We start from the raw sequence: 13,334 nt of genomic DNA, 5'->3' as shown, positions 1-13,334 counted from the left end.
ACAGTTATTCAAAGGGTTTTCTTTAGGTATTAATGATGCAAATAAAGGAGAAATGCTTAACAAAGGAAAACTGAAGAGAATTTTGTTCCAAATCAGATGAAAAGTTGATAATGCCCGGATCACTTTATGTCCCAAAATAAGACCAAGACCCACCTTGAGGTTGGCCCATCTGATTCCTCATCATAGGCCTATTTCCTTGGTTACCAACACCAGGAACCATCTGATTGGGGTTAGGCTGCATCTGAAGACCAGGTCCTGGACTCTGGGACTGGCCCATTTGTGTTAGTCCCTGCAGAGCTACCATAGGATCTACAAATATACAGAATGATTTCAATCATGTTTATACATACAACCAAGGACCTACATGTACCACCACCATCCATGGTATAACTTTCTTACATAATTAAAACCCTTGGTTTTCTAGATAGCAGACTATTTGAAACTAAAAATTCATCTAATTCTTTAAAAGCGATTACATCTACAAATGGTCTATACACTGTACATGAATGTAATTCAAAGACCATACACTTAATATGGACATTTAGAGATCAATAAAATCAGGACAAAATTGACAACGTAACAATTGTTTAAAAGGGAGGAGGAATGAAGAAGGGATATAGATGGATGGATGGATGGATAGATAGACAGACATGTAGATACATAGATAAGTAAATACTACAGAGAGAGAGAGAGAGAGATAAATGAGAAGGAAAGGACAAAAGTGAAAACATGAGAACAAGAGGAAAGAGAAAAGAGAAAATGAGTGTTATTTCAAAAGAAATTACTCAAGGTATTTAAGACATAAATGTAGGGTAACACCTAAGCATACATGTATGATTCATTCTGTAAAACATAAATCTAAATACATGCCTTAAATCAAATACTGAAAATCCATGAAACTGTAAATAATTGGATCAAATATATTACACTCAACAGCAAATTCTAACAGCAATTGAATGGATCAATCTTCAGATATTGTTCTTCAAAAGATTTTTATAGCTTAAAAATATTTCCCATGAATATAACAACTTGAGACAATTATTTTACTCTTTATAACTATAAATCACATGTTTACACTATTTCAAAGTAAATATTAAAATAAATCATTTTCAAAATCTAACAAAGAAATCTAAAATGCTGCCATAAGGACCACAATAAGCAGCATGTGCTCAAATATTGGCTAAGATTTTATACAATTTAGACATACATCCTACAGAAATAGCAGTACACAATTTTTCAGATGACTTTTCATAGTACAACTAATATGTTTACACAAATATCATAAATATTTTTAATAAAAAAGTCAATCTTTAGTGTTAAAATACAGATGTGAACTGAGAATTCACATGTGGGGTGTGTAAATTATCACTCAAAAGAAAATTCTCCACTCTACACATGACAATTCAAATCACTACATCGCTGGCATAATAAGCACATCCACTTTATCAATTGCATACATCATGCAGTATATGGTAATTGGCAACAGTTCATGAAATATCTGTCAAGAATTTTCTAATATATATTACCTTGTTGCTGGCCAGCCATGTTCGGAGTCATTCTACCAGGCAAACCCTTCTCTTTAGCAGCTGACATACAAAAAAAATTGTAGTAACAGAATATGATCAAAGGGCATCAATTACAATAAATGGCACATTCATAAAACATCTACTGTAGCACAATACCAAACACTGCATTATGAAACAAATATGATTAAAACAACAGTACTTCCTGAATTATTCCCAGGAAAATGGCATCAAATGATTTGGCAAAGTACAACCAGGATTTGATCATGCCTTTATAATGGTGTACTAGTAATTGTTTATGCTTCCTCTTTATAACTACAGTGCATAATACAGACCAGTTTTATGCATGGTTGAAATTGATCATTGGAGTGATAGAAGGGAACAGGTCCATAAACACATATTTACAATTCCACATTTTGAAGTGTAAATGTTTTTTTTCCTCCAACAAGGGAAACAAAGCATTTTGATAATGGTAATTATAAGATCAACCCTATTGCTGTTGCTACCTGTACTTTCCTAATATACGATTATCCTCATCAGATTGTCTGAAGAAGATCTTGGGATGACTTTAGACAGAATGGTCGCCCCAAAGCATGAATTTTGGGTGAATTTTAGGGGTGATCGGGGGGGGGGGGAGGAGGGAACACGACCAATGTTTGTAAAAACGGGGGTCCTTGGAACGGGTCGCCTGCGTGTGAGTGCGTATGCATCCCTACGGAACGGGCATACGTGCATGCAGCTAGCCCGGCGGCACGGGCGCCGGTTGCGCTAGCGCAGAGGTGATAGTTGGACAGTGCTCTGCGGTTGCTTTTCACCAAAATTGCGGCTCACTGTAGCGGATCAATGCGGCTGGAACAGCGTAATGAAAAATATGCAAAGCTTTGGAACGGATTTCTTTCTTTTTTTTTCACGATAAGAAGAAAATGCTATGCTTTGGAGCGGCTTTCTTTGTCCTTTTTTCAATAAGACAAAAATGCTATGCCTTGAAATGGAAATTTGATTGTAAAAATGGGGGTCCCCTCCGTAGCACATACCCACTAAGCATTATACATGTATACTGAGTGCCCCCTCCGGGGAGGAGGGGGGGGGGTGATTTGGGTTGTCATGTGGGCAACATCGCCCGTCGCCCTCATATATATTTCCTATGCTGATTTGTACATGTATCTAATCCAAAATGACCATTCCTTTGTGCAGTACATATGACTTTCACAGAATTTTAGCCAATTTTAATAAAAGCACCATCTTAATTCACTTCTAGAGGAGAATCATGGTAGTTGATTCAAACACATCGGTGTAGCAATATACTGTAGCTGTCCTCTTTATGTTCCATCAAAACAACTGTTATGCCTTTCAATTCTAATTCCTAATCTCTAGAAAATACATTTTATGGAGACTTGGAGTTGTTTCTATCTGCTTCTGAATATAATCAATAGCACCACAGATCAAGGTCATGGCTATAACATGTGTTAACCAATGATTGGCTAGAGGCATTAAACAAACAATCTATTCATATCATAATGGTAGCCAATAATATTTGCACAATTATCCATCCATATGTATATGTAATTTTATAAAATGTGCATACAATGTAATTGTCATTGAAAATAGGTTCATATACCAAAATGTGTTTATCAACCTCATTTATGTACTTGCTTCTATACTAGTGTTATCAATTTATAAATTCAGTGCATAAATGCCAAAGTTCTGAAATCAATGACAAAGTCTCTTCTTTTTATTGAATAACGTTTTGAGCTAGCCATGGAAATAATTTGTCTGAAATATCCATCAAAAGAAATTTGTGACATACATGTATGCTAAGGTGATCTGACACTTAACCTACAATCGCACTGTAGAGTCACAACAAAAAAGTAAAAACAAAAACAAAAACTGAAGACATTAAACAACAATTTACAATGGAGCACCAATACCTTGAAACATCAAAACAAATAGATAATGAGAACTAAAATGGATTATACAGTAATTAGTTTTATGAAAGATATTAAAAGAATTGTTACATTCATAAACTTACCATTACTATCTCTCATATGGAGAATAAGACGTGCTACAAGACTCAGATAACTGTCCTGTATAGCAGGAAGATATAGGAAAAGAAATGGAAAAGGAAGTTGACCACGTAGCACATTCTAAATGTAGACTTCTGGTTTGGGTCACCAATAGCATTTTCACACGAGAGCACCCAAAAAAATAATGTATGCATTACAAACAAACTACATCTGACTATAAAATTGTATTAAAGAGAGGAGGATAAGCATACATGTATATCATGTACTCACAAGCCAGAATCTGAATGACTTTGGAGTGATACTAGCTTGAAGAGACATCATTGATGCATTAAAGGGGAAGTTCACCCTGACAAAAAGTTTATTGTAAAAATAGCAGAAAAATAATATAAAATATTGACGAAGGTTTGAGAAAAATTCATCAAATAATTAAAAAGTTATTAGAATTTCAATTATTTGATTTGTGACGTCATATGCGAGCAGCATTCCTACATAGCGAATGGTAAAAAATCAATGAAATGTCATTTTCTCAGAAAATAAAAAATGGTATTCACTGTACCTATTGTATATCAATAGACAAATCATTTCACACCCGATCATGAATAGAAAACATAATTAAGTCATCAGGAACCATAAAAATTTGAAATTCATGCATTTTATATTACATAACGCATGAAGCAGCTGCTCGTTTATGACGTCACAAATCCAAAACTTTGAACTCCAATAACTTTCTTGTTCTTTAACGGATTTTCCTCAAACCTTCACCAATAATTTTTACTATTTTTTCTGCTATTTTTACAACAAAATTTTCTTCAGGGTGAACTTCCCCTTTAAGTGCTATATAAAACTTAAAAGCAGAACATTTGTTATTTGAATAGCAGTCTGGAAGAAATTGCACCTGTGACCGACGGCCTCGGGTGGGCACCGATGGACCGCCCGGTTTGACTCGGGCCTAGAATATTCTAAAACATTCCCACTCATAATTCCTTGTTTTTAGCATTTGGGTATGGCTGAACCAGCATGCTATCAATAACTTCATCAATAATTATCAAAAATTAAACATTAGGTGGATTTTCCATCACACATGTTTGCTCCATATTGATATTCTAGCCTGATAGCCCTCTTCGGGCTTAAAAAAAAAACATTTCCATTAGCTCGAGTGAGTGGGGGGAGTAGATATTTCGCTGGAACAATGAACATTGAATGTTACAATATACTTGGATTACAAAGCAAACACACTTTTGAACTCCTTGTTTGATTTAAAATTTTCCAGAGCCAAATCCTGAGCCCTTCACCAAATGGCATACTATTTTGCTTTTTTTCTAACTTTGGCTGATAAAGATGAGCCTATTGTAATTTGTTCTCATGTGAAAACCCTCACTTCCTACAGGACAGAATTGGTTTCTAACAGGATGCATGTCATACCTATCTCCTGGAAATTCAGGCAGCTGTACATGTGTACTGCACTTCACTTTTCAGTTAAAAATAATGTCATTTTAGGGTATTTGTATCAAGTGAAAACAGATTAAACACTTGAAATTTACATCTCCCCCCTACGCTAATTAAACTTTTTCACATAACAAATATCACAAGATTTGTTTGATATCAGTTAGATATATGGCCATACTTCTTGAACTCGCCCTATCTGTGTTACATCACCGATATTCAATGATTGTGCACCAGTACAAAAATGATCGTAACTTTGAACAAAAAAATGCTCTATCATGATACAAAAGTATATTTTTTTCTGAAAGGAACTGTCATGAGGATTCAAAAATAACATTCAAATGAGATAGGTGAACTACTCACATATTATGAGTGAAATTGTTGACTTTTTAGGACCCTGAATATACTTCTATTAAAACATTAATATTTTTTCTTTGTCCATACCATTCATTTCTTACAATATTTTTGCTCAAGAAATTTCATTTCAGATGTAAATTATGTAAATTTCGAATATCCAAAATTTCTTGCTTTTTATACATGTAAATTTTACTTAAAATTTCAAGCCAATCATAATTAATTAATGATTCTATGAAGTGTATAGAGGTATGAGTCAGGTATCTTATTATACTGTACCTGTTGTATGTACCTGTAAAATGAGACCAAAATCAAAGGTCTAGCCCCTTGAAAACCAAAGTTGCATGTTAGTACTACATGTAACAATACAAGAATCCCATGAGTAGCAGGCAATGTGTACCGCTTCCATCACTACTTAACTACCCTAGAGTCTTTTTCTTTTTCACGAGTGCAGTGTCAAAAATTAATGTGCATAAGCTGTGCATAACTGTGAAACATGTACTATCAACCATAATAGAGTTTATAATCAGCTTCAAATGACACCAATAACATGACTATAATCTCCCCATTCAACCAAGATATCATACATTAAACCAAACGAAATTTGAAAAAGCAAAACGACACCACCTTCTTGTGTGTCAAGTTCATGATGCATGGCCATATAGATCTGATCCTCAAAATAAATCTGCAGATAGAGGGAAAGGGGTATAACACCCAAATATAATAAACAAACTACTTGTATTACTTTTAAGTCCACTACTTTAATGTAGGCCTACTACTACTGCTGCCGCCGCTGCTGCTACTACAACTAAAGCAAAGCATGAAGTTGATGATTAGGCCTTTAATTCTATGCTTATATGGCTACATGTAGGCCAACTTTCTGTAGAGCACATTTCTCTATCACAATAAAATTGGAAAAATAAAAACACAAAGTGCACATAAATATACAAGGCCAATGGGAGGGGGCATTAGGTCCAAACTAAGGGCATCCAAGACCATAGAAATGGTGTCTTGGATTAGTTTAAGCCCAACAATACAACTTCCTGGGTGCTGGATAGACAATTCAGGTATTATTTTAACCCACTACGATTACCTCTATATGGTAAAATCAAAGACGTTAGCATTCATATAAGAGATCCACAAACTAACATTGAATTGAACTCACATATTTTTTATTTCAATGGAAGGAAAACTAGTATAATGAGAACATTCAACAATCAACAAAACTGCTGTTATATTCAGGCTTGGTCTAATAATATATGAAATTATTTCAGTTGAAATACAACAAGTCTTGATGTTGAAACGCCACCTCTCTTATGTTTTTGCACATGCCAAGCAATCCTCTTAACCCTCCAATCCGAGGCTGTTCCTGTTTTACTCAATACTTCCACCTTTATTTTTCTTGCAAAATCATGGATCTCTATTGACTCCATGGACATTACGATATCCAAATTAAAAGTTTGAAAACTACCTGCCTCAGGAAGCAGTAAGTTCTCATTTGAGAGGAAAAGGTCGTTTTTCTTACATTGTTTGGTCAGACAATTTTCTACTCCCTAAACATTTCTACAGCAGCATCAGAGCCACGCCCTGCTCATGATGCTCAAGGAGCTATTGATGTACACCAGAAGGCATTAGCAGCAATAGAATCAACATAGTCGCTGAGAGATAAAGATTCACACAAAATAAACGGAGGCCAGACGAAAAAGGTGCTCAGTAAGTGCCTTGCAAGAACTTGTAATGAATGTGCTTTTGCAAGGTTGAAGGATGAAATGTTACAACACCAGATGGTTGAAGGCTGTCACAATCATTGTACTCTTGAGAGGCTACTGTTAGAATCAGACTTGAATCTTCAGAAATATTGATTTCAGTAGATGCATTGAAAATGTAGCAAGACTCTGATGCAATCGCAAAGGGATATGAAAGTGACAATGAGAAGGTGTATGAACTACAAAGAAAGGAAACAAAGGAAGGTAGAGAGGAGGGAAGAGGAAAAAACAAGACAGAGCAGAAACACACAGAGAAACAGTTGCAGAAATTTTGAAACTTTGTCTCATGCATTCAATGAAAGATGTACAACAGGAGAGAGTAAATGCTACAGCTGTGGAAAGATTGGACATCGAGCCAAGGTTTGTCAAAAGAGCAGATAAGTTCACAAAGCTCATAGTAGAGCCGATGAACTTGAATCGCCCAGAGTATTGACTGTGAAGTTGAACACTCACCCAGTCTACAAAGTCAATCAATCATGAAGTTGAGCATTCTGAGGAAGGTTCACATGACTTTTGAGTGACACTGTCTCTCATGTGTCAATACTGTAGCTCTGCTCAGCACCTACAAGAAATTATTCCTAGTCTATGCTCTCAAGTCAGCAAATGTCAGCATTTCAAATTACTCTGAGGAATCAGTCCAGTAGTAGGAATCTTCGAAACACAGGTGAAGGTTGGAGCTAAGTCTACAATCGCCGAGATTTTTGTTGTATGCAGAGGTTCTGTGTCACTTGGCTTGGAGACTTCAACGAGTTGAAACTTATCATTGGAAGGCAGTAAGCTTCACATTGAAATGGTCAGAGCTGATTCTCTTACACCTACGCCAGAATTGGCAGTCTTCAGCAAGCGAAATCCCACAGGGATTTCGTACTAGGTTTTCACCAGGTCTTAGATGTCCATAAAACTTCAAATATCGTGTCAAAGTCAAAACTGTTGTTGAAGAAATTGACCTCATACCAGCCATCAATCTGTGGTGCACTTCGTGAGCTTGATCAAGGAGACCAGAATGGGTCCGCAGAAGGTGACTCTATATCAGAAAGTGATTCTGACATTTCATGAGGACAACACTGCCACCCACAGTGAAGCTGATTGAAGGACAGTCACTCATAGCACTTTTGACAGAAATGTCAGATAGACTCACTTCCTGAGGTATGTACAGTAAGATATTTAATATCTTCTTGTATTCCCTTGCATTTTTTTCTATGTAATTATTCATACTCTCTAAGTCTTATTAGTGGTTAACTAACTAATTTTGTTACCTGGGTAATTCCAAGTCATGATTATATCTTACATGTAGCAGGTGTATTATGCAGAAAAAGAATACACAGCAAGATCTTTTTCACTAAGTAAAAAAAGGGAAGTTCATGTTGTTAACTGAGTGACAGTCTGTTTATTTTATGTTGTCTTTCTGATCTTGTAAGGAATAACCTCAAGTACAGTAAGATTTACTTGCCAAGACTTACCAATTCATAACCTGCAATGGCTGCCTGGTATGGACACCTAACTCCTTATGTGTGAGGGTGCGTGTGTGTGTTCACAGTCTCTCCATTGCAATACAAAAATTTTGTAAAAGGGCAGGTAGCATATGATGATTTTAGCTAGTGTATAGAACATTCACCACAGTGGAATAATGATATTGTACTTTTTATTCATTGATTTAATGTGAAAAAGTCAAGTGTAATTTAATTCCCACAGACTCTTATTTACTTTGTCTCCAGTGAAATCACCTTCAAAATAATAGGTTTTACTTGCTAAGACTTTACTAATCACTACCAGTGTTGAGAGAACATATAGTGCATTAAAATATTGAGGAAAACAAAAAAAGGCTTCAGACCCCACTGTCTATTTTACCAACACTTCTTACTGCTAATTTAGAATTTTGGATGTTGTTATCAATATTGTGTATCATTTGGGATGATTATTGACTCAAATAAGGCATGTGATTACATTTATTTGTAATAATATAAGCCGAAGAACACAATTGCAGAGTAACATTATTTTTTACTTCACTCGCATTGATATTCATTTGACTAGACTTAAGTATTATTTCAATTTTTATACTAAAAATCCGGGCCACCGAAGATTCCATTTGGCCACCTGGATTTCTTAGTCAAGGGGCCCTGCTGGCCACCATAAAAGAAAAAATGTCAAGCCGTGCATAAGTCATCAATCTGAAGTTTCCTGAAATTATACTCAATCTTTGAATTGAATATTTCATATAAGATGGACCCCTACAATGGTTAATCCTAAATGTCAATGTGAATTCCATTAATCTTACCCTATCCCTGGCCCGGTTGAAGATATGTTCCTCCAGCTCACTACCTGATTTCTCAATAGGGTTGCAGGCATCTCGTAGAGCATCATTGCTACAAAGAGAAATACAAAAATGGACAAATTGGTTAGCACAACAAACTAAACAGAATGCATTGCCAATGCTTCAGAAAAAAAAGTTGATAAAAGCCAATTATATTCCTAACAAAGGGAAAGAAAATATTTCATAGTAATTTTCCAAATATCTAAAAATATCTTTCATTTTTTTCTTGAACTATTATTAACTTTATTTTCTTTAACTTTAAAATTCTAGTGATTGTCCTTATTTGTGTCTACATGTAGCATTTTAGGTACATTTTAATAAATTCAAGGCTTATAGTGATTGATCCAAGGCCACCAATACCATGGCAGTGGATGCAGATGCCAAGGTTACACCTGAATGCCCCTCACATTGACCTTGAAGATTTTGATTAATCATTTTCAATTCTTCATTTGTGTTGTAAATATAGGAATGAGCTAAACATGAAAGTGATGTTATCCTAAAATACTAGAATTTAAGGCTTATGTTTTATTTTGTAACATTTTAATCTATTTTTTCTTCTTAAGGAGTCAGAATTAGACAGCAGCAAATGAATAATGTTGTCCCGCCCAAATTACCATACACTGTAAAGTGTTCTTGATTCAGTCATGCTTGAGTCAATGATAAATGGTCTAGCGCACGGGACATTCTAGCATTGAGGTGAGACTCATGATATTTATCGGCCAATTCACAAATTTTTTTGTTTTTTGTTTTTTCATCTAGCACCGCTCATAATGCTGCTGCCCTCTATATGAAACATGTCGTAGCTAGGCTCCAATAACGAAAACGACAAGATGGTGTCAATAACATCTGTGAGTAATTGCTCATTTTCTTATTACCTTTTTCATAATTTCATTATTAATTTTCCTTTAAAAATGTAACCATTACATGTATTTCCTAAGGGGGGGGGAATGAAGTTCTAGCCCATTTATAGGCCTGAGTCATGTCGGAATTTTTTTATTCCGGAATCTGCCAGAATTGCATCGGTCAAAATCCGGTATATCAATAATTGAATTCACGAATGGGGGAGTACAAAGAAGTCACAGATTATATTATCGAGTATGTTTTATTCAGTCTTACCAGTCACAACCCAGGTTTCATTTCCTGGGTTATGATTGGTAAGACTGAATAAAACTTACATGTACTCAGATGTTGTTTGAATGTACTCGATAATTATGTTCATAATTATGTTCAGATATTTAGAAGAATATGTATTACATTATCTTATTGGAATACCAGAACCCACACACATTGGACAGATTCCAGTATTCCATCCGTTCCAACCCGGGCCTAACCATTTACATAACTTAGGGCTAGAACTCATAGAAAAAGTTGAATTTGCGTGCCCTAAACATGCTAAATTTTAAGAATAACCCAACCTGTGTACACATGATAATGATATTATACACTCACACGTATTGCGAGGTTAGTATTAGTATACTAACCTCGCACCATGAACCGTGTTTGGCAGTGGATTTCTAACTAGTGGGATCGCGCGTGCTGCGATCCCACTTCTGGTGTCCACAACAACTTCTATTGCTTGATTTTTCTGTGCGCGGCGGCATGTAATGAACCCTTTGATAATAGAGCTATTTAGCTCCATGCTTGGATATTATACGGAAAATCACTGGCTCCATGGAGAGTAAGCATGGTAGTGAATGATTTTACTCTTTAAGAGCCTCCCGGCTAACTTAGTACATGTATATCATAAGACATTATTAATTATCTTGTGCGAACTAATTGAATTTCCATTTGTACCTGATATATTAATATGGTCAATAAAATATCTTACGGTAATCTAAATCATCTGAATGTAGGTACATGTATACCAGTCTAGGTTCAAAATACAACATACACTATAATTAAGGTCAAGTCAACTTTTTTTCATCTTTGCCATGGCATGATCATGAAATAAGCATTAATTTCATGATTTGGTCCACCCAAGGGTTCATTACATGCCGCCGCGCACAGAAAAATCAAGCCATGGAAGTCGTGTGTTGTGGACACCAGAAGTGAGATCCCAACATGCGCGACCCACTAGTTGGAAATCCACTGCTAAACGCGGTTCATGGTGTTAACCCACGGAGGTTAGTATACTAATGGTCATTTTCAAACAAAAGTGGACATGGGGGTGAAAATTAAAACTTGCTAGAAATCATTAGGCTTTAATGTTTTTTTAAAGTAGACATCTTAAATTATATTTTTCCATTTCAGTTACATAAAATTATTAATTATGTCTTGAGATATAGAGAATTTTATGCAAGGGAAATTAAATGTTGCAAAATGTTGATTTTTGCACTAAAATTCACATATTGCCTACCACAATGTAAAATTTGTATTAGAAGCGCATGTGTTTGCAAGATACAAGCTGTGTATTGTATCTAACTCCTAAATAGCAAAAAAAAATTTTTTAAGTGTTTTTCTGAAAAAAATAGGGTTTCAAAGTTTTCAAAACTGGTTGTCGTGTCACTCACGTTTTAAATACAAAAAGTTTTTTCAAGCTGTGTATTCTGAAAATTAATTTATCCCAGTACAGGAGCAAATACAGTTTTCCTGTACCTTATTGTATATAAAGTAACTTGGTCCAATGTGTTAAGGTAAAGCTAAAATTAACTGTTAAAGTTGTGTCGTGTCACTCACAATGTCGTGTCACTCACGAAATGTCGTGTCACTCACGGTATTATATTGTGTATAAAAAAGGACATCCAGTAATTTTTGAAGCATTTTACCAGGGATACAGTCAAAATGTTTTTCCTGACATCATTTAGGCCTAATTTAGGCTAATAATTTCCTCCATTTTCCTAATTTCACTCCTTTTTATGGAAATATTGGATTTGACATTGAGTTCATCTATTTTCTCTCTTCTCCATGGTTGCCTTGGTTTAAAAAAATCCTGACAATTTTCCATTGGTGTGAAGACTCGGATCCTAATTCATATTTTGGTGAATGTACTGTGATTAAGAATATAACAACATAATCAACACAAAATTATGAATGTATCAAGAGAAAAACCACTATACTTTAGCAATTGACATATTTACAATGCATTTGGTGATGGTTCAAGTCATACCTCTGTCTCCATTTACAGAAATGAGCAGAAAGTTCACCTTTCTTTTATAATGTTATTTTTTTTGTCATACTCATTAAAAAACCTCAAAAAGTCAGGGATCTTATATTGAAATTTGCAGAAATTTTAGTGGTAAAGTGGTGTAGGAGATATAAGAGATCTCCATGAATACCAAACATTTTTTCAAATTCAGAAAAAAAAAATTCTTTTCCTTCTGATTGATCAAATCAACCTTTTCATTTGTCATAAAGCTTGTACATGTATTCCAGGACATGAAATAAACAAATTTGCAAGAAAACATAAACATTTCAGGTGAGAATGTACTGAGATTTGATAACACATTTTGGATATTGCTTGAAGCAGCTACATGCGAAGTTCAAAATCATTATTTGTTCTGCCACCATTCATACCGCTAGTGATTAACTACATGTAGGGTCTGAACGGCAAACTAACGTAAGCGGGCCGATGTGTGTTCAGAGCAGATTTGCATTTACACATATTCATTACAACAAAATTACCGTATATATGTTCATGTAGGTCCCAACAAGTCCCAACAGAGACATTTTGATTTGAGCAACTTTGGATGGGTTGCCATATACCGGTAGATCATTTTTTTTTTGGGGGGGTACCCTGGACCTCGAGGGGAAAAAGCTATTGAGGTATAAGGGAGCCTGGTTGGGGATGCTGAATTGGATTTTAGTGTGATATCCAAGGGCTTAGGAAAGGAAAGGCTAATGACTTGAAGTTGTAGGTAATAGTAGCAGACAGCAAGAATCAGGTACTGACTGCATCTTTCACCTTGTGGCTGTC

At 35.3% G+C, this 13,334-nt stretch overlaps 1 protein-coding gene across 5 annotated transcripts in view; it reads right to left on the bottom strand.

Moving 5' to 3' along the window:
* The window catches only part of LOC121408970 (mediator of RNA polymerase II transcription subunit 15-like), a 36,526-nt gene that overhangs the window by 18,829 nt on the left and 4,363 nt on the right, over nucleotides 1-13,334 (bottom strand). For 4 of the 5 annotated variants that reach the window (XM_041600717.1, XM_041600719.1, XM_041600718.1 and 1 more), the window contains exons 2-5: nucleotides 9,386-9,473; nucleotides 3,553-3,607; nucleotides 1,527-1,586; nucleotides 154-309 (exon numbers count right to left, since the gene is read on the bottom strand). In XM_041600717.1, coding sequence (XP_041456651.1) covers nucleotides 154-309; nucleotides 1,527-1,586; nucleotides 3,553-3,607; nucleotides 9,386-9,473 — 359 coding nt within the window. Of the gene's footprint in view, nucleotides 1-153; nucleotides 310-1,526; nucleotides 1,587-3,552; nucleotides 3,608-8,570; nucleotides 8,662-9,385; nucleotides 9,474-13,334 lie in introns of those variants that run through there. The other variant, XM_041600721.1, reaches the window with a different exon arrangement.

Source organism: Lytechinus variegatus, chromosome 2 (assembly GCF_018143015.1).
Source record: "Lytechinus variegatus isolate NC3 chromosome 2, Lvar_3.0, whole genome shotgun sequence".
NCBI classification, from domain to species: Eukaryota; Metazoa; Echinodermata; class Echinoidea; order Temnopleuroida; family Toxopneustidae; genus Lytechinus; species Lytechinus variegatus.
The sequence above is the reverse complement of the archived record's forward strand: the minus strand, read 5'-3'. Positions and strand labels throughout refer to the sequence as shown.